Here is a 23,243-nt window from a genome sequence, read left to right as displayed (position 1 = left end):
GGAGATGAAGAGGAGAAGTGGATTTATGCCAGTGGAGAATGATGAAGTTTACAAAAAACCGCACATGTAAGTGTCTGCCAAACTAACCTTGAGGATTTATGCCTCTGTCAAACTAGCATTTCCTTTTGCTCTCGTTCCAAGCGGTGGCCGCCTCTAAGGAAACAACGCTGTCTCCACCTTCACCTTCTTCATAGATCGGTTCCAACTCACCTTCACCTCCTCTATAGATCGGTCCCCCCTCCTTGCCAGCGTTAGGAGGGGTGGAGAAGCCAATCTATGCGTGGAGTTTTAAATAAAGTAAGGTTTTTCAGCATATTGTTTTTCATGAAAGGTCATGTTCGTCTTTGAAGTACATATAATAAATTTTACCAGTTTAGCGCTTCTGAAATTAAACATGTTTTCATGAAAGGTGAACACATATTACAAAAAAAATGTAAGTACACATAATATTTTTTAGTGAGCTATGATTATAATACTTAATTACATTTTTTGCATCAATGGCGAAACAAATATCACCAATTTTTGTTTGAGATTTTTTATGACAAATTTTACAAATAACTAATGGTATACATTTTGACTTTTGCTCGGTCCGTTGATGGAATGACAGCCTCCTCAAACCAGCATCTTAAAGAAGCTTGATTTTCAAAGAGCAATCACATTTTGCAACTGGATAGTCTGGATTGGATGAAATTGCCCACTCTAGCAATTTGCGGGTCCCCATTACACAAAATATCTCCATTCTATTGCCGAATGACACAATCCTAGACTCATACTAGTGGTGATGTTGCAATTCGGATTACCTAACCTTAACCTACCTACCTTACCTAAGCACACAACTCTAACCATCCATATAGCACACAAGGAATGACTACTCCTCTTCATCCTAGAGCTCACTTCACCAGACCAGCAATGATCATTTTCAGGAGATCATGCTGGGACACTTGGCATCGAGAAATTCCTTGAGTGTCCGCGCTCCTCTCTGACTACCCATCACTTCCGCTAACCTCTCCACCGGTAGCAGTGCCAGATCCGCCAGGCTATCACACCCGTCCATTATCGCTCTGTAGTTGGAGTCCGTCACACCGGGAAGCCTTCTCAGAAACTCGATTGCGGACGTGTTGTAATTCTCAGCCCTGAAAACCAGATTGTTTTTTAACCATAAATCAAACATGCAATCGCTATTAATTATTATGCTTTGCACAAACAGATAAACGCAACTTACCTCACGTCATCTTCCACAACCCCGTCCTCTGAAGGCACGCCCACCCTCATCGCCTTGGTTTCGTCAGGCTCATCCTGGTTTGTTTTCAGCGACATGAATATGCTTGCTGTCGCGTGCAGGCTGCGAGACCACACTATGCGAAGCCGAGGAAAATGCAGGACTAGCAGTGACAGCTTAGAGATTATGTTTGTTGGGGACACATCGTCCCCAACTTCGCTTGCAGACTGCAAGAGAATTAGCACAGAAGTAGTAAGCATATCATCTGGTGCAACCAACAGTGTAAAATACTACAGTTTCCTTTCCATGGAAATGAATTCTAATTTGACCATATGACAGGAAGTCATCTGTAGAGACCATTTGTGTGTAAAGAAAATAGAATGAAAAAAATACCTGGAAGGAGAAGCTCTTATCTTGTGAGAACTCTATCAGAAGCACTGGGATCTTGTAATACCTAATCATGGTCTCAACCTGATTGTAGAGACGACCAGAAGCAAAGCTCTGGAACAAGTCTGAGATGCTTTTTCTTTCAACACATATCAAAGGAGAAAGAACATAGTCACCAACTTCCAGGGTCACCGGTATTATCCGAATACCCTTCTGGTGTAGTACATTGGGAAGACTGCTCATGAACTCCCGCATGTCTACAATAACCTAGAAGAGAACACAGTGCTGAAAATTTTAGCAATGCAGCCAGTAAAAACACAGCATATGGTTCCTTCATCAAAATCAAATCAAAATAAGGATCACTATAGTCACCTGCATCTCCTTCTCTGTTGGCTTTCTACCACCTGCATTTCTTGTTAATGAATTCTGAGATAAAATAGGTTCTGGCTCATTTGCCAGAGTTGGTCCAATGCAACGGCCACTCTGAAAAGAAATAAGATAGATGTGTCAAGTATATGTAGAATATGAAATTTCTTAAAGTGTAAGACAGCATTTTCTGCCCAAGCAAAGCTGGCTGAGAGTTCAAAATTTCAAATAAACACCATATTTCTGCTTTGTTAAAGCGTAGCAGCCATTTCATGAACCATTATATGTAGCATCAATCAGATGGTAAATACTTCGATAAGGTCATAATGCCTAGGGTACATACAGCTTTAGTAATGGAGAGAGATTCAATTGAAACACCACCTGATCAACAGGTATCATCATCAGAGACTTTTGTCTGATCAAAGATTCAAATGCTTCATTTTCCCGACGAATGCTTGACTCAAACTTTTGGGCCTCAGAAGATTCTTCATAAAAAAGGAAGTAAACTCTCAACTTTTTTGATGGGTTCTCAGCCTTGTATACCTCAATTTCTCGGACAAAGGTTATATCTGGATTATAGACAATAATTACAGATGGTTTCCATGTGTCAAGTATATGCTGGTCACTATCTAGGGCATAAAATTGCACAGGAGGCAGCATTTTGGCATCAATCAAGTCTTCAGCATTGTGAGCAGTGGAGGATGGACCAGAAGCATCTTTGGCAGACTCCTTAGAGACATCGATTTCAGATTGTTCGTCTATTTTACCAGATGCTTCCACATCAGTACCTTGGCAATTCTCATTTTCTGTAGCATTATTAGTTTTTCTATTACTGGCTTTTCTCTTTGGGACTTTCCTTGATACCCCCTTTCCTTTTCCCTTCACAGAACCACTCCTGCAGCTTGCAACTGAATCATCGATGGCATCAGCTTCCTTGGTTAAATTGCTTATACCAGAGGCGGCAGCAAGTAAGGCATCAGTCTCAAGATTGCGAATACTTACGGGCCCTGCATTCTCACTAGGCCCTGCAGGAAATTCCCCATCCAGGACACCAAACCCTTTTGGTTGCTGAGATTGTCTCTTCTTCTTCTTTTTATGTAATCCATGCAGCTCAGCTTTCCCAAGCAAGTACTTCTCCCACTCTTCTCGCATGACCTTGTTATAAACAAGTCAAGTAATATTATGAAGAATTCACAAGGTTAATCTAACAAGTAAGAAAGAAACTTGCATCTACAAAGAAAGAAAAACATATGTGTGCGCAGGAAATAGAACATAAATAGCACAGCCATCATGTAGATTAATGCAACTGCATTAAAGATAGGCGGCAAGTTACCTGCTGGGGGCTTTTTGATATGCATTCCTGCAGCTGCAAGCATGAGCGCTCATCTTTGCACGCTACTAAGACTATGCCACTTTCACTACTTTCATCTTCATGCACAACACCATCTCCCTTTCTCTGTTCTTCTGCTATCTCTTGCAACAGTTCCTGCAAAGATGTATATCAGGTAAAAACATTTGTAGTATAAACAAAGAGTGTATAGATGATGAACAATCTACTCGGGAGAATTCCTACAAGAACAGAACAAGGAAAGTGGATTGTAGTTTATTTTTAACACTGGGCAAAATGTGAGTGGAACGGGACAGAAGCGTGAACTGAATTCAAATGTACTTTTTTCTCTGTAGTGTGTGAAGTAAATAGTGTTGCAATGGAAGAAAGCTGAGGAACAAAAACTGAACCGCTCACCCGTAACACTTTCCACTTTGGTGCTTCCTCCAAAACCTCTTCCAGTGCATTTACCTTCTGAGTGTCATCCTTGCTAGGAGTGGAATCCTCATTTTCTGCAGGAACAAGAATCATCTATTATATTAAATAAATGTTCTCTTCTTAAGAGAAGCAGAGTAGATACATGGAAAACAAGGGACTAATTACCCGTTTCTTTTCCTTTCTTGCTGCTACCATGCGCCACCTTTCTCTTCTTTGTTGGTGTGCCCTTGTTAATTGTACTAACTTTTGTGCCATCCGGTCTAATAACCTGATAAACACGCCTCTTTGCGAGTTCAAATATCTTGTGGCTTGAATCAGCCAATATCCAAACTGATCGGACACCTTCAGATACTCTTAGGGTGTCCAGATACTTCAAGTAGGTCACAGCGTCGTACCTATCCATGATACAGAGCGTAAAGACGATGCCTCGGGATTATGTAGATACATTTAAGCACAGATGCACAGTGATATTATTTTCTTCATTCAAGTGTGTGGAATGTGGAGTCCCAAAAAGACAGACAGTGTGGCTAACTGACCTGAGAAGGTAATCGAGCAGCTTGCGCAGCGTCCTAAGGTCAGTGACGAGCTGCTTGGTCTTCTTGCCGAGCGTGTGCCAGATGGGGTCGAGCTGCCTCCTGACGATCTCGTCGAAGGACTTGAAGAGGCCCTTGTCGACGGTGAGGTCCTCGACGTCGACCTTGTTGGTCCGCCTGAGCTCCTTGAGGCAGGCGTCCATGGCGTCGAGGATGGCGGCCTGGATGCCGGCCATGGGGCCCGTCATGGGGACGCGGACGTCGACGACCTCGGGCGGGGAGCGCTCGAGGTCGGCGGCGACGAGGACGTGGAAGCGAGGCCAGAGGTGTAGGCGGCGGATGTAGAGGCTCTTCATGGCGCGCTCGGCCTTGGCGAAGCCCGCGACCATGGCGTGGGGGCGGTCGGAGAAGGCGTAGACGGGGAGGAGGTGGCGCTGGCGCAGGAGGCGGGCGATGAAGGCGTCGGAGGAGGTGTCGGAGGCGCGGTGGGCGGCGAGGAGGAGGAGGGCCCCGACGCGGGAGGGGTGGAGGTGGGAGGTGAGGAGGTCGGCGGCGAGGACGCGCGGGGTGAGGAAGAGAGCGACGCCGTCGGCGGAGGAGTTGTAGAGAGCGCGGCGCTGGGCGGCGGGGACGTCGGGGCCCACGTCGTGGACCTGGAGGAGCTGGGATTCGAGGAGGCGGCGGCGGATTTGGTCCTTGAGGGTGTCCGGGGCGGAGAGGATGAGGAAGCAGCCGCCCCCGCCGCCGCCGGAGGAGGAGGAGGGTGAAGGGGATGAAGAGGATTGGTGGTGGAGGTGGAGGAGGAGGGTGGCGACGAGGGAGGCGAGCGGGAGGCCGGAGGAGAGCACCACCAGCCCTCCATTGGGATCCTCTACCAGGTCCGTCGCCACCTGTTCCTCGAACGGAAGCATCGTCGGCGGCGACGGCGACGGCGACGGCGACCAGCTGCTTCCCCCCTTCCTTCCACGCCCACTCTTCTCCCGTCGTCTCTTTTCAGTCGTCACTGGGCCATTACCGCCTACGGGCCATGGGCCGTCCGAAATTGCCTAAATCTGCCTACGATATCCTTCAAAATTCATTTCGACAACAATTTGCAAGAAAACAAAGGAAAAGAAGAACTGACAACGTCTCTACTGGGCATGGCATCCTCCCAAACCGCCCAAGAGGGAAGGAGTAGTCCACAACAATGCACCTACGGGAAAACTCTTAGGATTTTAAAACATTGTCTCATGAGGATTTTGTGAAGTCCACAGTCACACTTTGGGCAATATGGACAGCGAGACGGAAAGCTATACATGAGCAAATATTTCAGAGCCCTCTGTCTATTGTTTGTTTCATCAACTCCTTTCTGGCTGAACTTAAAATAGCATTTGCCTTGCCAAAGGAACGGGGTACTCTGTGTTTTATCCATTGGATCTTCTAGGCTAGATGCTAACGGTAGAGTACTGTGACTGTATGCATACTGCCAGATCCGAGAGAGATCTAGAGGGGTGTGGGAGACAAACCTTCTCCCTTCGAGGAGGAGCTCGAGCCGTTGTCCATGGCGACGGCGCGAGTGGCGTGAGCGTGCGGTGGCGGCGGTGGCAGAGCTTCCCATGAGCACTGCGCTAACCCTAGATCGGTAGGGAATGTCGGTGGGGTGACTGGCGGCGCGGTGAACCTCGTACCGTGTGCCCCGGCCCCCACCTCTTTATATAGCGTAGGTCACAGGGGCCCACCAACCATATGAGGGTTGGACGCCCCGATCGTGGCGCGAACGAGGTCAAGGACTTGTTACCGATCCGTTGGAATCGGTGACGTGGAGATCATCCTAACATTCTCCCCCTTGATCTCAACTTTTCTTTTAACTTTATACTTTCACTTTATTCGTTTCATTTTGGATCAGTCCATAGGGCATGTTTCATCATCACAGCTCTATTGCCGATAGAATCAGACAGCCACAGTGCACTTCTCTGTTTTGAAACAAATTCTTTTACTTTTGGGCCTCTTATGATCCAGGATAAGTAAGACTTTCCCTTAAACCCATGCCGGCTACGTGCTCCTTGAACACGCTGGGTGGTAAGCCTTTCGTTAGCGGATCCGCAAGCATATCTTTTGTCCTTATATGCTCGAAACTTATTGTTTGATCCTGGACCTTGTGTTTTACAACATAATCTCAATCGGTTTCGTAGCGTTACTCGACTTGTTGTTGTGAGCATAAAATACCGCAGGCTCATTGTCGCAGTACATCTTTAGTGGTTTGTCAATACAATCTACCACTTTCAAGTCGGGTATAAATTTCTTTAACCATAATGCTCGCCCCGTGGCTTCATAACATGCTATAAATTCTGCATACATCGTGGATGATGCAACTATCGTATGTTTGGAGCTTCTCCACGAAATAGCTCCCCCTGCGAGGGTGAATACATATCCAGATGTGGATTTTCTATCATCTTTATCCCCCGCAAAATCTGCATCTGAATACCCCTCTTATTTCTAGGGAATCAGATCTTTTGTATGTTAGCATGTAACTCTTTGTGCCTTTCACATAACGCAATGCCTTCTTTACCATTTTCCAGTGTTCAAAACCTGGATTTTCTTGATATCTACCGAGTACTCCGGTGATAAAAGCTAAGTCGTGGCGAGTGCACACTTGTGCATACTGTAGGCTTCCAATAGCCGAAGCATATGGAACCACTTTCATTTGATCGAGCTCGTATTGATTTTGGGGACTTTGATGTTTCCCAAAACTGTCGCCCTTGACTATAGGGGCAGGTGTGGCACTGCACTTATGCATATTATACTTACTTACAATCTTTTCTAAATAAGCCTTTTGTGATAGTCCTGATACTCCATTGTTCCTATCTCGGTGAATTTCTATGCCCAAAACATGTGACGCTTCACCAAGATCTTTCATATCAAAATTTGAGGACAAGAACTTCTTTGTCTCTTGCAGTAGACTAACATCACTGCTGGCAAGCAGAATATCATCCACATACAATATTAGGAAAATATATTTCCCACTTTTAAACTTTGCATAAACGCAATTGTCCTCAATATTTTCTTTAAATCCAAATCTCTTAATTGTTTCATTAAACTTTAGATACCACTGTCTGGAGGCTTGCTTTAATCCATAAATGGATTTCTTTAGGCGGCATCCCATTTCTTCCTTGCCTTCCATGATAAAACCCTTGGGTTGTTTCATGTAGACATTTTCTTCTAAATCCCTGTTTAGAAATGTCATCTTTACATCCATTTCATGCAACTCTAAATCAAAATGTGCAACTAGTGCCATGATGATTCTGAAGAAATCCTTACATGAGACCGGAGAAAATGTCTCATTGTAATCTATCCCTTCTCTTTGTGTAAATCCTTTTTCCACAAGTCGTGCTTTGTACTTTTCAGGAGGTGGCTGTTGTTGCTCCCTTTCATGCTCAACAAATGGTTCATTCGGCTCCTGACGGACAGGTTCCGAACTTTCACTCATCGTTGTCATGGGTGGAGTCACAACAGGCGTTTGCACCACAATCGCAGAGATCGTTGGTACAGGTGCACATGGTAGCGCAAAAAAATGGTTCCGGAGTCATCGGATTAGGTGCATGCACCCTCTTCTCCTCAAGATCAATTTTCCGAGCTACCATGCTCCCCCTCATCATTTCGTCCTCTAAGAAGACAACATGTCTCGTTTCCACAAACTTTGTGTATTTCTCTCGGCGTAGAAACGATAACCTTTTGACTTTTCAGGATAGCCAATAAAATGGCAGCTGACTGTTTTGGTATCTAACTTTGCGATATTTGGATTGAATACTTTGGCCTCAGCAAGGCTCCCCAACACTTTCAGGTGGTTTAGAGAAGGTACTCTCCCTGTCCATAGCTCATACGGCGTTTTGGGCACCGATTTGCTTGGTACTTTGTTTAGAATGTGAATAGCGGTTTTTAACGCCTCAATCCACAATCCCAATGGTAGGGTGGAATAGCTCATCATACTGCGCACCATATCCATAAGGGTACGGTTGCGCCTTTCACTACCCCATTCTGCTCGAGGTTCGCCCGGCATCGAGTACTCGGGCGACTATTCCAGTCTCCCGTAGAAACCTTGCAAAAGGTCCAGGGACTTGGCCATATGGAGTATGTCGACCGTAGTACTCCCTCCACGATCGGACCCGACTATCTTTATTCTTTTATCATGCTGATTTTCAACTTCAGCTTTGAATATTTTGAATTTATCCAACGCTTCGTTCTTTCTTTGATTGGATTAATATAACCATATCGGGAGTAATCATCCGTGAATGTTATGAACGAATCATAGCCATCCACATTTTTCAAAGAAAATGGTCCACATATGTCGGTGTGAATTATTTTTAGTGTTGCGGTGCTTCGAGTTGCACCCTTTTTAATTTGTTTTACAAATTTCCTTTAATGCAACCGATGCATTGTTCTATGTATGAGAATTCTAATGAAGGAAGAATATCATTTTTAACGAGACTTTCTATACCCCCCTCGAAATATGGCCTAATCGATAATGTCTTAATTTTGATGATTCATCGGTTCTTTTTCTTTTCTTTCCTTCTTTTTCCGACGAGGGTATTTGTTCATTCACTTTACACACAGACAATACTTTTTCACGCAAAGACAATAAATAAAGCTCATCATGGAGTATAGCAACCCCAACATAAGAATTATTACACCATATGGCACATTTGCCATGTCCAAAATAACATTGATAACTATCTTTATCTAAGCGCGATACACTTATTAAATTTCTATGTATGGAAGGAACAAATAAGACATCTCTAAGCAGAATAGTCAAGCCATCAGCTAGCTCCAAGAAGACGTCGCCAACAGCTTCAACTTCGCTTGAATTCCATTCGCGACTTCAACGCATCCTTCGCCTCTTTTCATAGTCCTCGTCGAATGGAATCCCCGTAAAGAATTTGCAACATGAACAAGTTGCACCGAGTCAATCCACCAAGTAGATTTCGAAACTCGTGTATACAGGGATTCATTTATAAAGGAAACTAAGTTGTTACCTTTCTTTGCCATTAATTCTTTCAGCCAATCCGGGCAGTCTTTCTTGTAGTGCCTGAGTCTTCCGACTGATGAAGGCATCGGTCTTTGTTCACGCGGTGCTGTCTGTGCTGGAACTTCTGATGATGCTGCATTGGGGCTTTTGCATATGGCTTTGAAGGAGAACCATTGTTGCTTGGTGTGAAGGGCCTTTTCTTATTGTCCTTCACATAATTGATGGTACCTCCATTCTGTGCCTTGAGTCTATCCTCCTCTTGCACACACATGGCAATGGTCTTTTCAATGTCCCATTTCTCAGGACTCATGTTGTAATTGATGACAAAGTTGTCAAACTGTTGTGGCAATGAATCCATCACCAAGTGAACCAGAAGTGCAGGCTTCAGCTCCAGGTCAGCATCTATGGGCTTCAGCTTTGCAGCCAGGTTGCTCATCCTGAGGATGTGCTCCCTGATGCCATGTGCACCTCCAGTATACTTTTACATCACCAGCTGCTTCAACAGACTGGGTTGCATATGTCTTTGAAGAACCGATGAACTGGCTCTTTATCTTTTCTAGGTACTCCCCAGCCAGAAGCACACTCGTAATTGAGCCCACGATGGCGTTCTCAATTGTATTCTTTATGAATGCCATGCACTTTTTGTTGGCGGTCCGCCACTTTCTCGTTCTCTAGAGTGTAGGACATCTCCACGGGAGCATGGTCCCTTTTCTTTTAGCCCATGCATCATCGGTATCCCCGTCGGCTCGACGGGGTCGGTAGGCTTGATGGGTTGCGGTGTGTCAACCACCCAGTCCACCTCAGCACAGACGAAGGCGAAATCCACCTTCTTCCTCCATTCTGTGTAGTTATCTCCTCTAAGGGTGGGAACATCCTTGATGCAGCTCATCAAGTAGAACCCTCCTGAAAACCACAAAGAAGTGAGAACAGTACAATTGCAAATTATAATCCAACGTTGGTCCGAATTAAAACATGCAACTGTTAATGCAAATAAAACTATATCACCGTTGGGCAGAAATAGAGATAAATGCACATATCATTACTATTTGCAGCGGAAACTGTAAATTTTAAACTTTAAACTTTGAACTTTTCAGAGGCATTTCCTTTACTTTTTCATTTCTGAACAAATATTTCGTTGGTCCTATTTATTCAGAAAAAACTAGACAAATTTTTGGCCAAAAAATGACCCAAAACTGCCTAAAAATGTCTCTGTAATTAATAAAACTGTAAAAAACTGTAATTACTGACTGTTCTGTCGCGGCCCACGCGGCCCGCACGCGGCGAGCGACGCGCAGCAACGCGCCGCCCACGCGGCTGGCAGACGCGGCGCCCACGCGGCCAGCAAACGCGGCCCGCTCGCAGTGTGGCCTGCTAACGCGGCCTGCTGCCGCGGCCTTCCTCGGCCCGCCCGCGGCCTGGCCAGCGCAGCCCACGCGGCCCGCACGCGGCGCCGACGCGGCCCGCACACGGTGCGCACGCGGCGGCCACTCCTGGCCGTCGGATACGATCCGACGGTCCACCGTCGCTTTCGGCTGGTATAAAGAATGCCCAAACCGACAGAAACCCTAACCCTAGCTCATTTGCCCCCAAAACCTTTCTCTGGCCACTCTATCTGACCAGCGGCGGCGGCGGCGGTGGAGAGGCGCTTGCTCGCCCCGCCCGGCTGCTCGCCCCGCCCGACGCTCTCTGTCCGGCGACGGCAGCGGCGCGGCCCTTCCCTTTTCTTTCCCTTAACGCCACCAAAACCCGAAGGTCAACGGCGACGAGGAGACATCAGCCGGCACCCCTCTAGCCCTTTTGCCGTCGCGTGCGCCCGGTGGGCGCACCGGCGTCAAATGGCTCAGCAGCGGTGCTGGGTACTTTCTTTGCCGGCGACGCGCAGCAGCACGGTAAGCACGGTGAGAATCTTTTCTTTTCTTTGCCCCCATCTCGCACAGCCGCAGAAACAGCTGGTGGAGAGGGAGTGGTTCTTCTTCCGGGTGCCTCGGCTTGCCGATGCGCACCTGGATCGAGAGGAACGGCGCGGCCTTGCGGCGGCGCTTGCTTTGCCGGCGGCCCGAGGCCCTGACCGGTGATTTTTTTCTTTTCTGTTCGGTGAGAGGGAAAACTAGGGTTTGCTGTTAACAATCTACCCGAAAAACATCTAGAACTAGGAAGCTCTGATACCAATGTTTTATCCGTTGGATCTTCTAGGCTAGATGCTAACGGTAGAGTACTGTGACTGTATGCATACTGCCAGATCCGAGAGAGATCTAGAGGGGTGTGGGAGACAAACCTTCTCCCTTCGAGGAGGAGCTCGAGCCGTTGTCCATGGCGACGGCGCGAGTGGCGTGAGCGTGCGGTGGCGGCGGTGGCAGAGCTTCCCGTGAGCACTGCGCTAACCCTAGATCGGTAGGGAATGTCGGTGGGGTGACTGGCGGCGCGGTGAATCTCGTACCGTGTGCCCCGGCCCCCACCTCTTTATATAGCGTAGGTCACAGGGGCCCACCAACCATATGAGAGTTGGACGCCCCCGATCAGGGCGCGAACGAGGTCAAGGACTTGTTACCGATCCGTTGGAATCGGTGACGTGGAGATCATCCTAACACTCTGAACCGGCCAAGGCAAAAACAGACTAGATGGGTAGCTCCGCCTCCTGGCATGTGTAAGGTGAGCGTGGATGCAGCTGTTTCCAAATCATCAATTTCTGGTGCTGCCGGTGCTATATGTCGGGATGAAAATGGTGTCTTTTTGGGAGCTTCGGCAAGAGTGATTGAAGGGATAAACGACCCGGCAACGTTGGAGGCTTTTGCATGTTCTGAAGGGTTAGCTCTGGTGCAGGATTTACATATTGCAAATGTTCTGCTGGCTACAGATTGTCTAATTGTCTCGCGAGAGATCAACGAAGGTAGCATGTGTTCATATGGATCATTGCTGAAGGAAATCGCAGAGCGACGCCGGTTTTCAACGAGTCCAGGGTGATACATGAAGGAAGGGCTCTCAATGTAGAAGCTCATAATTTTGCTAGATCCGCTTTAGCTTTAGAGACTGGCCGACACGTACTTGTGGCTTGGTCAAACTCCTGATCCTCTCTTTGTACCATTGAACATTACTTGATTAATAAAGATTGGATCTTTCGCTCAAAAAAAAAAAACCTACGGGAAAACTCTTAGGGCATATACAATGGTGATGAGCTATCTATAAGAGCTAGTTATAGGTGATTTTGGTGATGTGGAAGAAAGAGAATAAGGAAAGAGAAGGAGGCTTTCTGTAAAGTTTCAGACAGTCTGTAACTTCTTACACACAGCTTACAGACACCATTTTTGTTGTTGTATGAAGGATGTCTATTGTATACACTGTCTATATCATTGTCTATAGATGACATGGACTAGTACTACATGCCCTTACAAAAAAATTGTTACGGACTGACGTGGAATCAGGACATTGGGAGAATGAGGTGTGGCAGCTCCACAGAAATAACTCGTAGAGTTGTGCTTCGCATGTTATCCCGTAAAAATTTACCGGTAACTATAGCATTTTCAAGTGGTCCAAGTGGATTCCATTCATGTCTTGTTATTTTCGTGGACTAACAAGACTAGCTTAAACGGTAATAGTTTTCATGAGAAACTATCAATAGAAATATTAACAATGTATTCAATTTTTTTTAGAAACACAGTACAAACGTAAACGCTCACATACGCGTGCATACACTCACCCCTATGAACGCAACACGCACACCCTACCCCTATGAGCACCTCCGGAAGACTGAGCCGACAGATTGGATCTTAAAATTGACGAAGTCACCACAAGCGCCTCGCTGTCGACGGGAACATCACCTCCTACTGAATGAATATTCCGTCTTTATGAGACACACAGATGTTAAACCTGTGTTTGAATTCTGGTGGGCTAAGGATACAACCATCCTCCTAACCACCCAATCTCAGGTTGGCTCTACTCAAAACAATGTTATTCTCATATATCATCGACATCCTCGTAACAACTTACTTATGCCCATAGTCACGAAAACAACACTATCGATAATATATGAACAAGTCTTAGAGGCAAGATTAGGGATATATTTTGGTGTTCATAGTTCCACTCGTATAATTAGGCTTTACTCCAAATCGTGATATTCGAAACCAATATAGTTATAGCATAAAATTATAAAGTTAATTATGAATCTGGAAATATAAATAATACAACTTTCTTGTTTATTAGCTTGCTAGAAAGAATCAGGACCGGTAATAATATATTTTCTTTCACACCAATTTGAGAAAGTAAATAACATAAACATCCAAAGACTTTTTTTTTGAAACGGAGGCAAAAAACTTTGCCTCACATTTATTAAGAAGAGGTTGTCCAATTTTTAGGAGAAAATCCGGAGAAAACTTGCAACAACCGGGCCAAGCCCACACAAGAAACACACCCACATAGACCACAAAGCGACACTAACAAACACTCGAACACGACACTCCAATGCCGTGCTGAAAGAGACATACCACGACAATGAAAGGCACCCGTCAACCAACTGTGGAACCAGGGAAGGTAACAACCAAGGTGGCGAGAAAGTCGCTAACCTCTATAGCGACGATAACTCCGAGCACCGTTGGCAACAACCGAGACTTAGCAACCCCATCACCAATAGGAACCACATGTCTGCCGGACTCAGGCGAGGGAGAGGCCGCAACGTTGCAGCACCACACTTCTCAAAGCCACGAGAACTCGTGCGATCCGGGACTCAGCTCCTCGACAGGAGGACCGGAGCCTTGATTGTCGAGCACGTCCTAGCACAAGGAGAGAAATACCCATGAAGGCCTGCTCCGCTCAGGTCCACTTTGCCAACATCAGTCAGAACCAAAGGCTCAGCACGAGTCTGAGAGAGCCTACCCAGCATAGCTTCCGCCCGCTCGAACAAGCTCCCAATCACTAGCATCCAGCGGTGTAAGGAAATAACAATCTCATGAAGAGAACAGCCGACCTCCTCAAAGAACTCAACCTGTTTCTCCAAAGCGAATTGCATATCCGTCGGAGCCAAAGAGCCAACAAGAGCAGAAACAACTCACGCCACAAGACCGATGACGAGGCACATCACATCCGAAGACTAATGAGTAATGAGTACAAAGTTAAGAAGAACACATCTTCCACCGTAGCACATGAGCTTGCTCCCCTAGCTGCTCAACTTTTTTTAAATGATTTTCAGTTCCTTACAATCCTTATTATGGAGCTTACGATGAAGTACCCAATAACATAATTGGAGGGTTCCGTCCGCACAACCAAACGGTTGCTTATAGTGATCATCATCCTTCCTAGCTTGATTGAAACAGATTTTTTTACTTTCGTGAAACTTAATATTTGGGCAAGATAATTTACTTTTTTATGTCATGATCCATGAGGGTGATACATCCGCATAATAAAGAACAAAGACTCCATCCACCAGATGTCTGTATAGCCAAAGTCGGTATACCACATGGAACTTCCTTTCGTTTCCACTCGAGCTAAGTTACAGTACAGTGGATCAAGCAGGTTCTCCATAAACCGAGAGAGGCCATCCTGCTAAAATCCTTTGAAAAAAAAACAGCTAGCTAGTAGTAGTAACACCACTTTGTCCTCCACGCCGTACCGACCTAATATATACCTTCCTTCAGTTGTAGCTTGTTTCCCTTCTGAAGCTGTTGCGGTTCGCTTGCTTCGAGCCGTCGGCGGCAGCAGCGCCGCTCGGCGACACGAGGTTGCTCAGCGTCCTCGCCATCTGCAGCTTGACCTGGCCCCTCTTCGCCGGAGGCCTCTTCTCCTTGGCGAAGCTGCTGGCGCTGCCGCCGCCGCTGCTGTACTGGTACTCGTACTCCATCACCCCTGATCTTCTCCTTGGTCCTTCTCAGCTTCTTTTGTGTATGTATATCTTGTGTGCTGAAGCCAAGTGCTCACTTGAGGAATGGATGAGGATGTGATGAGGAGGTGGGGAGGTATTTATCAAGGAAAAAAATAGCGCGCTATAACAAAATAGCGTCGGCCGAAAAATACGCTATTAGCGTGCTATAGCGCGCTAATAACACGCTATAGCACGCAATAGCGCCGAAATAAAGTAGCGTCGGCTATCTAGAAACGCTATAGCGTGCTATTAGCGCCGAAATAGCGCGCTATTTTTTTCCATGGTATTTATAGGCGCATGAGTGTTCATCAGTTGGCCGGCCTACATGTGCACCTTATTCGCTTCTATCTGCAGGAATAAGGTGCCCAGGTGATAGAAGATTCAGATACTTGCACTTGCGCTGCTTCATCCTACATGCTGGGATATTTGTGATAGAGTGAATAATTTTTGTCGACCACAGTACAGTTATATAGGCCAACACGCAGTTTAACTTTCGAGATATTTGTACGCAGAGGGCAAAAGACAGGTTTCCCTTTAGAGATATTTATATCGAAAACTGATAGCTCATCTGCCATACTATCACTCAGGGTCAAGTAGCATTCCGGTAAAAGGCCCTGATCTTTCGGGAAAATAGGGGTGAATTTAGGAGATTTATTAAGAAAGGATAATAGAAGCGACAAGGACAGTTGACTGTCTATCTGGTTCATAAAGTTTCTTGTCTTAACCAAGTTGCTATTCACTAAATGTGTTTATGTCATGCCCCTAGCTAGGGTATTTTTCTGGAGAAAGTTGTAGCAGCAACATGACAGGTGCACACCCCCATCCAGGCCATTCATTCTTGTGTCGAGGTCCATTCGATTTTTTTCTCTTTTTCATTTTTCCGAGATGACAAAACGTACAAACCTGAAACTTTGCAGCTGAAGAGATATATTGGAACTAAGTTGTCTAAAAATAACTCCAGATTTTTTGTGCACCAGAAACATCTAAAATGGAGATTTCATGGAATAATTTTATTAGTTCAAGTTTTTATGATATCAAAAAAATCTGAATATATTTTTTGTTATGTTGTTGTTTCGATATAATGTTAACCTGGAAAGTTCCAAGTTCTAATTCTCTTTTGTTAGAGAGAAACAAGAAAAAAACAAAGATTGTGCATAGATCTCAAAGAAAAATAGATGACATCTCCGGTGCAGGCGAGGCTTGGAAGTTTGGCTACTGGTCCTGGTCGGCGTGCTGTTGGGCGGCGACGGGCGGAGAGGATTCATCGAGGCGACCCTTCTCCGGCGAGGTGTTCTTCGCCGGAGAGGGTGGAGATGGAGCAGGGGCGGGACCCCTGTGGAGGGCCCCACTGCTCAGCCGCTCGAGTTTGCCTGCCCTGGAGAGCCGTTGATTCGGTCCACCTGGTCATTTTTTGGCCCTTGATGTTCCTCCTGGGGAGACGGGTTTTAGAAATACGCAACCTTCCTTGGTTATAGGAGCAGTAGCTCCGCCTGGATCAGCTGGCTTCGTTCAGCCTGGATCTAGGGTTCCACCTGCCTCTCAGACCCTCTTCTGGGTCAGGAGAGAGTTGGTCCAACCTAGGTCGTTCTCTCCTGAAGATTTCTACCCTGCTCGTGGTAATTTCCTCCCAATTCCTACTAAAATCAGCTTTGTGGAGTTGTGGGGAACAAAGAAGGGGAGAAAATCTTTCGTCGAGGTGGTCAAGATGGCGGGAGGTGGTCGTGGTGAAGGAAGATTTGGTGGCGGAGGTGGTGGTCGTGGCGCAGGTGGCGGACGTGTTCCTCCAGTGGCTCCTGCAGCTGGAGTCATGCCGGCGGCTCCGCTTCAAGGTGTATCTACAGATCTAGCTTTTGTCAAGAATGAATTTCCTCAAGCTATGATGCAACACCTGGGAGCTTCCACTCCAGGTATGTTCCCCATGATGCAGCCGAACATGTGGAATGTACCAATGAGTCAATGGTCCCAGTTTTATGGAAATCAACAAATTCCCCCAGCTGCTTTCAATCCGATGATGATGCTAGCTCAGGGTTTTCCTCCTAATGTTCCTCAGTCATCAAATAGTCTCGGTTATCTCTATACCTGAGTTTATTTTCCTTGTGATAACCATAATGTTTGATGTACTTATATCTTGCTATCACTTGTGTTACATATATCTTGTGCCTATCTTGCTTAGCTTGAGTTGTTGTTGTTGCACTTAGTTGAGCCTAGCATATTTAAGTTTTGTGCTTGTAAAATAAACGTTAGTTTAATTCCACATTCTTACAAGCCAAATCCGTAATAGTTTTTAAAATCGCCTATTCACCCCCTCTAGGAGACATCTCGTCCTTTCACGTCACACTTGTGATCAATTTCTTCCTTTGTTGATGGTGCTCCCCCATAACCAAGAACTCGGCCCTTACGCTACACATAAGGAACCTCGCTCGTTCCAGCCTCCGCTCCGACAGAAAGCCCGCCTCCCACCAGAACCACCATTACCCCACCTTCCTCTATGTCATCCGCACAATGAAGCCAATCTGAACCGGAGCTCTAATAGCAGTTCTTAGCATAATAAGTGATTAGACCATTCCAGAAAGTAGACGAGGGATGATGTTGGTAACACAGTTTAACAATACATGCCTAAATCTACTGGGCGTGCTTTATGGGCGCTCCTTCCCAGGTACTATCAAAGTACCGTCAAATATAAGTTTGCCACTGTGTACAAACACATTAGATCTACAAACACCACGCCGGTACATCGCCCCTGCCACGGGCACTGGACCATTCCCAAAAAATGACCTTGTGTCTAACCTAGCTTTCATCTAGTCTATTTTGGCTACCCCGGATGATTTATATACCAGGCTCATATTCCATAGTTTGACTCCAACATATAACCTACCCAGCATAGTCCAAATCCAACATGTATCCTATACACGTATTTGTCACAACTTCAACAAAAGTAATGCTTGGGCAATGCCTAATTTCATTAACAGGTTGTTGGCAGTGATAGTTTCGATAATAAGTATGCAATTCTGTTTTAGAAAAGGTGAATAGAACCCTAGTCTCCGCGTCAATTCATGCACACAACCCTTTAGTGCAAAGTTCAGAATTCAAAGTATTACATCTCAAGGATCACATAGGGTCGATACAAAAAGCTTTTGATGAAAAATGAAAAATGGCCTATGCATCTAGGATCCTATTAGAAATCCGCCAGCCAGTCTAACTATAAATATCCTTAACAACCATCAGCAGCCGGTGCATCCAGTAACCATAAATTCTCCCGCTGGTCCTCCAGGAGGAGAAAACTCCATAGCTGAATCTAATGTACAACCAAGTGAATAATATTATAATACAATCCTATTAAATACAATCTAATTCCTGCAATTTCATATTGACCAAAAAATAGCCGAGACACCAACATGTATCCTAGCTTTCATTTTCTTGTCAATACCATTTAGGCAATTACCAAACATATTGGTGGTATTAGTTGGTGATGCAATATTGAAAGTCAAGTGAACAATGCTCGATCCAAACAGGATGTGCGAAAGGGCATGAAAGAAAAAAGATGTTCTATGGTCTCCTCCGAGTCACAAAACCTTTATCTTTAGCGAGATTTTTAGCTTCCATATATTTTCCGAGAAATCTTGTATATCCATTCATCATATCAGCATACATAGACTTCACAATAAAGTCCCCTATACTCGTTAATTTACAAAGGAATATATCTGGTGCTTCTGTTAGATGCACCGTCATCAGTCTTTGGCTTAACTGAAACCACCTGGCCCACTTGTTAGCATTTAATTGCCTCCTAAAGGGATATTTAAGGCTGGCCATAGTGGGTAGTATCATATAGTAGTATCATGCATATGATACTTTTCTATGATACTAGATCTATAATGCATAGTATCATAGATTAGTATCATAGTTTTGCTACATTAATTGATTTGTAGAATCTCAATACAAATTTGTGTACAAGATTTATTTGATACTAACTTTTCTCGTGATGTGCGCTAGGATACAGTATCTACCTATGATACTCTAATCTCCTCTCTCATCCATAATTACCTGCCACATCAGCATTTTTGGTGGGGCTAGGATACATGATACTAGGTATGATACTAGCACTATGGCTAGCCTAAGTGTATCTATCAATTATATATTAAAATAAATATATGGATGTTTCTCGAGGCATCTAGTTAGTCCACATGTCCTTAGAAAATAGAAACCAATGATTTTATTATTAACATTTAAAGCTAAAAAGTGCTACGTACAATAATATACGTGTACAAAAGTAATATAAGGCTGTTTTCGAGACACCCAGTTTGTCCACATATGCTTAAAAATTAGAAACCAATGATTTTATTCTTAACATCTGAGATCTAAAGCTAAAAAGTGTTACACACAACAATATATGTGTATAAAATTAAACTAATATCACTTTTGTCATGGCTTATAACTACAAGATTATGTTATTTCTATAGGTATCCATATTTTCCTTTGAAACGTAGACTAGGAAAGAGATTAACTGGACGTGAAGGAAACCGAGTTAGCTATCTAGGTCCGTTTGAAAATAAAGGAAAATTTTGTTAGAGGACACCGTTATTTCCTGGCATTTGCCAAAACATACCGCTCGGTTATGTTTTTGCTAGGTATCATTAACTCTATGATACATTTGTCGGAACAACTACCTGGGTAAAAAATGGAAAATTTTACACTTTTTCCTGTGATGATCATGCTATGACTGATTTTGAAGATAAGATGCAAAACTTTTCATTTTTAGTCAGGTGGTATGTTCTAGCAAATGTGTCATAAAATTGTAATGGTACCTGGCAAGAACACAATCGAACGGTGTGTTTTGGCAAACGCCAGAAAAAATGGTATCTTGTAGCAATTTTTTTCTGAAAATAAATGAGAAGACTAGCTAGCTAGCAAAAAGATGTAATTTATATACTTGACATGGTTTAAGTAAAGCATGAAAAACAAGAAGTGACAAGGACTATTGGAGCTTCCTTTTATTTTTGGGAAAACCTACTGCCGATGGAGGCTATGTGGAGTTGTCTTCCTGACAGATCTTCCAAGACCTAGTCGGTGTTCATGTCAATTGGTGTGGTTACAATCCCGGCCCTTCTAATCTATTGTTTACATATTTAGCGATGATTATTTCTCTGGTGCACCAGTACTTTGGGGTCTTAGCACAACGCCTTCGTGTCTATCTTTACAAAAAAATCTACTACGAGAAGCTTTGTCCTACTCAGATGAGAGAGGAGTGAGGACAACAGTGCACCTTAGGCTTGCTCTAGTTCGTTTAGTATTCGATAGGTGGTTCAAGAACCAAGTTCTTATTACTTTTAGAGCTCTTTGTACTACCATATTAATAGATCGATCGATATTTGAGAAAAAAAACAAAGAGCTCCACCAAATAGTTTCACCTTTTTTTAGAGGACCAAATGGTTTCACTTGATATTTCCTTCTACTACCTCTTCCAACGCCACAATGTTGTATACCTAAATGTGATATTGTGGAGAGCCCAGCCCCTTCCCCTAACCCTAACCCTCCCCTGCCGCCCCCTCCCGGGCGGCAGCAGAGGCCCCCAGCCTCTAGCCCCTAGCGGATGTCCTTCCCCCGCCCCTTAGGCCGCCGCTTATGCCGACTCCAGTGGCGGTGGTGGCACCCCTTTCATCGAACGATGATGGGGAGGACAGGTGTCGAGGGTACTCCTCGGCAATGCCCTCAGTTTGGGGCTTAGGGTAGATGGAATCCTGTAGGCTGATACGAGACATCGGTTATCAAACAAGCGGGGAGAGCGATTTACCCAGGTTCGGGGCCCTCGATGAGGTAAAACCCTTACGTCATGCCTGTCTGATCTTGATTATGAAAATATCGGGTTACAATGGGGTGCCGAAGGTTTCGGCTGGGATCTCGTCGAGAGGCTAAGTACTACGGGGACCTAGCTCTGGACTTATTGTGGCTAAAACTACTAAGATTGATTGTGTCCCTCGGCAGCCCCTCTCCTGGCCCTTATATAGGGAGCTAGGTCTCGAGAGATCTGTCCGGGTACGACAAGGTTACAAAAGATCTTAGTTCTAGACTTTCCTTGCTTGATTCGTTTCTTCATCTTGTTCTTCAAGGAATCTTCTTCGGCACCGCCGTAGTGGCCCACCTTGCCATCGAGTGTCTTCATGGGCCTCCGGTTGGGCCGCACAGGATAGGGCAATAACAGTTAGCCGAAGGGTAATGCCCACGTCAGTAGCCCCCGAGTGTCTAGCCGAAGATATTTCGGGTAGAGACTAAAGCATGCCTCCACCAAATGTTCTTCTTCCTTGATAATTCTTGTCCTCCTCGTGATAGCATCTTCTTCTTCTATTGGGTGCGCGTCCAGCGCTCCCGATGGGAGTAGCCCCCCGAGTCTAGGTACGGATGCTTGCAATCCGTGCGTAGACTCAAGTTGTGCCACTCGAATGTCTTCTTCTGCTGAAGCTTTCTGCAACTCTTCATAAGTCATCCGATACATTTACATCGGGGCTTCAAATTCTGACAGTTTTAATGCGTATAGGATATTGAGTAGCGTGCCTAGCTTTGCTGGTTAACTGCCGAAGGAAAAACAACGCTACCCTACACAGAATCACGTCCCCAGGCATGATCCTGGAGTGCAAAAAAGTTTGTCGGGTGCAACATCTACGCTCCTGATGGGAGTAGGGTGCTATGTTCCAACAATTTTTTCAGATACTCTTTTCTCGTTCTTCTCCGCAAGATAATCTCCGAGTCCAGATTTATCGGGTGCGCGTCCAGCGCTCCCGATGGGAGTAGCCCCCGAGTCTAGGTACGGATGTTTGCGATCGGTGCGTAGACTCAAGTTGACCATCCGACATTTTCGCTTTTCTTCGGGTACCTCAAGGGAGCTTTGCAACGTCACTAATGACGTAATTGTTGCTGCAGTTCCGACTGACAGGACGCGACCTGTCGGGCCCATCCTACTTCTGCGTGGTTCTGTTTCAGGAAATCACCGCTACTTGCGTGCAGTTACCAAGGTGTCTCCTCGATTTCCGTGATCAATGATGAAGAGAGGTCCCCTTAATAAATTGGAAACAACGACACGTGCCCGCTCAATCCTCAGGTTTCCTTGTACTTTATAATCTCTCAGGGCAAACTCTCCCCTTTCCACACTTCATCCTCGCGTCCTTCTCCTCCTCATTTGTCCTCTTCGTTCATAGCTACTTCTCGGCCGCCGCCGTTTCCAGATCTTCCTCGGATCTCATAATGGTGAAGAAGAAGAACCCCACTCTCGCCGCCAGCGCTCCGAGCAGTGGCGCCGCCGCCAGGGCTCCTCCAAACCCGCCACGGAGAAGCGCATCAGATGCCCCTCCACCAGCTCCGGCGCCGCCAGCGCCGTCAAGTTCTGCGGCTGGGCCTACTCCTGGCGATTGGCCAGCTTCTACCACCACGAAGAGAGATGAGAAGAGGGCCCGGAGCCTCGGGATAATTTCTTCTGATGAGGGGAATGTTATTCTTACAGGTACGATTTCACGGCCCAATCCTCCTCCCGGTTTTACTGTGATGTTCTTATCCTTCTTGTACCGAGGTCTTTCGCTCCCTGCCCACAAATTTGTTCACCACCTCCTTCGAGTGTACGAGATTCAATTGTGGCAGCTGACCCCCAACTCAATCCTTCATCTTGCCATCTTTATCACTCTCTGCAAAGCGTTTTTGGGCATTGAGCCCCACTTTGGTTTGTGGAAGAAGATTTTCTTCGTGAAAAGATACAACAGCAGTGGTGGATCCTTTGTCATTGGCGGTGTTGGGTTTGTTGCTCGCAAAGAAGTTAACTACTTCAACTTCCCGATTAAAGAGTATGTGCAAGGGTGGAGGCTGAAGTGGTTTTATATTAAAGATTCATCAGCAGCCGTCTCCTAGCTCCCTCAATTCTCCGATGTTCTAGAAGCCAAGCCTAAGAAGTCTTGGAAAAATATCCTTTCTCCCAATGAAAAACCAACAGTCGACAAGTTGTTTGACAGATTTCTTCGGATCAAGGAAACCGATGGTCAAACCATGATAGGTATGGAAGTAGCCACCGTGTTTTTGAAACGTCGAGTTCAGTCGATCATGTCTAGGGCCCAACCGATGTGGTTGTATTCGGGTCCCAAGGACGA

General features: G+C 45.5%; 2 protein-coding genes across 2 annotated transcripts; both read right to left on the bottom strand.

Moving 5' to 3' along the window:
* Positions 1 to 625: 625 nt before the first annotated feature.
* LOC124707640 (DNA repair endonuclease UVH1) lies at positions 626 to 5,200 on the bottom strand. Its single transcript, XM_047239306.1, has 9 exons — positions 4,274 to 5,200; positions 3,903 to 4,132; positions 3,717 to 3,811; positions 3,306 to 3,458; positions 2,354 to 3,127; positions 1,979 to 2,089; positions 1,613 to 1,873; positions 1,223 to 1,446; positions 626 to 1,133 (listed from the first exon to the last, which is right to left on the bottom strand). The coding sequence occupies exons 1-9, from the start codon at positions 5,179 to 5,181 to the stop codon at positions 920 to 922; spliced, it is 2,970 nt and encodes a 989-aa protein (XP_047095262.1). The 5' UTR covers positions 5,182 to 5,200; the 3' UTR covers positions 626 to 919.
* A 9,512-nt stretch (positions 5,201 to 14,712) lies between these two features.
* Positions 14,713 to 15,387, bottom strand: LOC124707639. The gene has a single exon (XM_047239305.1). The coding sequence runs from the start codon at positions 15,097 to 15,099 to the stop codon at positions 14,893 to 14,895; it is 207 nt and encodes a 68-aa protein (XP_047095261.1). The 5' UTR covers positions 15,100 to 15,387; the 3' UTR covers positions 14,713 to 14,892.
* Between the last annotated feature and the right edge of the window lie 7,856 nt (positions 15,388 to 23,243).

The sequence above is a fragment of the Lolium rigidum genome, chromosome 4, assembly GCF_022539505.1.
Source record: "Lolium rigidum isolate FL_2022 chromosome 4, APGP_CSIRO_Lrig_0.1, whole genome shotgun sequence".
NCBI classification, from domain to species: Eukaryota; Viridiplantae; Streptophyta; class Magnoliopsida; order Poales; family Poaceae; genus Lolium; species Lolium rigidum.
Note: the sequence above shows the minus strand (reverse complement) of the source record. Positions and strands in the feature narration are given on the sequence as shown.